Below are 2,178 nucleotides of genomic sequence, written 5' to 3'. Positions count from 1 at the left end.
TGTGTGTGTGTGTGCGTTGTGGTATGCATATAATATATATATATATATATAATATATATATTATATATATATATATATATATAGATTTATATATATATATATATATATATATATATATATATATATATAGACTATATATATACTAAAATATATATATACATACTATATACATATCTATACATATTAATATATATATATATATATATATATATATATATATATTATATATATATATATATATGACGACTGAACATCGAAATACTTATAAACAAGCAACAATTCTCATACGAAAATAAAAGATTAATTCTCTTATCATTTCAGGAAAAAATCTTAGAGGTCCTTCAGACCTCATATAGCACGACTTTTGCTTCAGAATTCCATCAGAAGAAGCACCGAAGAAGAGAAAATAGTTCCAGAAATACATCCAGGAGACAAGAGTGTCAAATGAGGACGCAATTTCCCGTCCTTTTATGTGAGAGCCTTGGGTTGCTGAACCGAAGTCGGAATTCAAGATATGTTGAGGCTACTGAATAACATTGGCATCTAAAGGGATACGTGTGTGTGTGTTTGTGTGTGTGTGTGTGTGTGCGCGTGCGCGTGCGCGCGTGTGTGATATTCTAAAACTAGCCTTAGCTGAAGCAGCTATAACTGTACTCAACAATCATGGTAGATAACTATTGTGTTGTACCTTTATTGTGTGTTTTACTTGGACTTGCTGGCAATGAACTTGCAGCATTTATACAGAATAAACTCGGATACTATTATAATTCATATGCAGGACGGAACGCGGAGATCAATTTGGATGCGATTTTGAAACTGGTTCGAAATAGATCCGTCGTCAGTAGTGGTGGATGGTGGACAAGTGGATTCCCTGCCTTTGTCGCTGTTGGCGGATTAGCTGCTGTTGAGGTAGCCTCTCTCGGATTAGCCGCTTGGAGGAAGATCAGACATCACGCGACCACACAGAAAAAACTGCGAGAAGAGTTAGAAAATCTAAGAAGAAAAAGCGATGGTGCTGTTGCTGAGTTAAAAGACCGTGAGGAGGAACTGATGAGAAGAAATGAAGAATTGAATCGGAACGTTGAGGACAGAGAGCAGCTAATCCAAGACTTGTGGGCTGGTGAGGAGAAACACAAGGAGGATGATGAAGTTTTGGATGAAAACTTTGAGGTTATGGAAATGCTTTTGGAGGAGAAGGAAGCTGAAAAGACTGCTACTGGCCTTACAACGATGCCAAAAACTGAGAGAGTAACGAGGAAGTCAAGGAAGACGACTCCTCATAATATGCCTGGGAGTCAAGATGGTCTGGTCGCTGTCATCCAAGACGAATTGAAGTACCAGCGAGGCCGAATTGAAGAATATGAACGCCGAGCGATGAGGGACCTGGAGGAGAAGATTCGTCTGGAGGAGAGGGTCAGGCGACTTGAGGAAGAGAACAACAACCTCTTACGCCAAAGGGCAGCGCCTCATAAGGCGGAGAAGGGCGATGACAGGCACATTTCAATTCTCGAGGAGGAAGAAGTCCTCCGCGAGCGGAAGGATTTGTCAGACGCCCAGAGAAGGATATCGTCTCTCGAGGAGAAGCTACAGAGAGAGAAGACGTCGAAAGAAATGAGGGACCTGGAGGAGAAGATTCGTCTGGAGGAGAGGGTCAGGCGACTTGAGGAAGAGAACAATAACCTCATACGCCAAAGGACAGCGCCTCATAAGGCGGAGAAGGGCGATGACAGGCACATTTCAATTCTCGAGGAGGAAGAAGTCCTCCGCGAGCGGAAGGATTTGTCAGACGCCCAGAGAAGGATATCGTCTCTCGAGGAGAAGCTACAGAGAGAGAAGACGTCGAAAGAAATGTGGCAGACGATGTATCTTCAACGTTTCCAGCATGCAGAGGCCGCTGTTAGCCACTTACAAGACAATGTCATGCAGCCACCTCGGAACGTTTTTGATGCTTTCATGGAAAGAGGGGATGCAGCAACAAGCTCAGATTCACTGAATACAGGAAATTTGTTTGTAACTGACATGATTATCGGTCTTGAGAAAAAGTTAGAACTTAATACTCAAAAGATAGAGGAGGTATATGAAAAATTACAAGGTGTTAAGAAAAGCTTTGATAGCTTCGCAAGAAAAATCAAAGGAGTGCTGGACCAAATTAAGTCAGATGCAAAGAAAATGAGGAGG

General features: G+C 41.3%; 1 protein-coding gene across 1 annotated transcript in view; it reads left to right on the top strand.

The window, feature by feature from the left end:
• Positions 1 to 663: 663 nt before the first annotated feature.
• The window catches only part of LOC135198181 (golgin subfamily A member 6-like protein 26), a 4,423-nt gene continuing 2,908 nt past the window's right edge, over positions 664 to 2,178 (top strand). Inside the window, exon 1 of the mRNA XM_064225721.1 lies at positions 664 to 2,073. Within this exon, the coding sequence (XP_064081791.1) occupies positions 664 to 2,073 (1,410 nt within the window). The remainder of the gene's footprint in view (positions 2,074 to 2,178) is intronic.

This window comes from Macrobrachium nipponense, chromosome 23 (assembly GCF_015104395.2).
Source record: "Macrobrachium nipponense isolate FS-2020 chromosome 23, ASM1510439v2, whole genome shotgun sequence".
Lineage (NCBI taxonomy): Eukaryota > Metazoa > Arthropoda > Malacostraca > Decapoda > Palaemonidae > Macrobrachium > Macrobrachium nipponense.
This window is presented reverse-complemented; position numbering and strand designations above follow the sequence as displayed.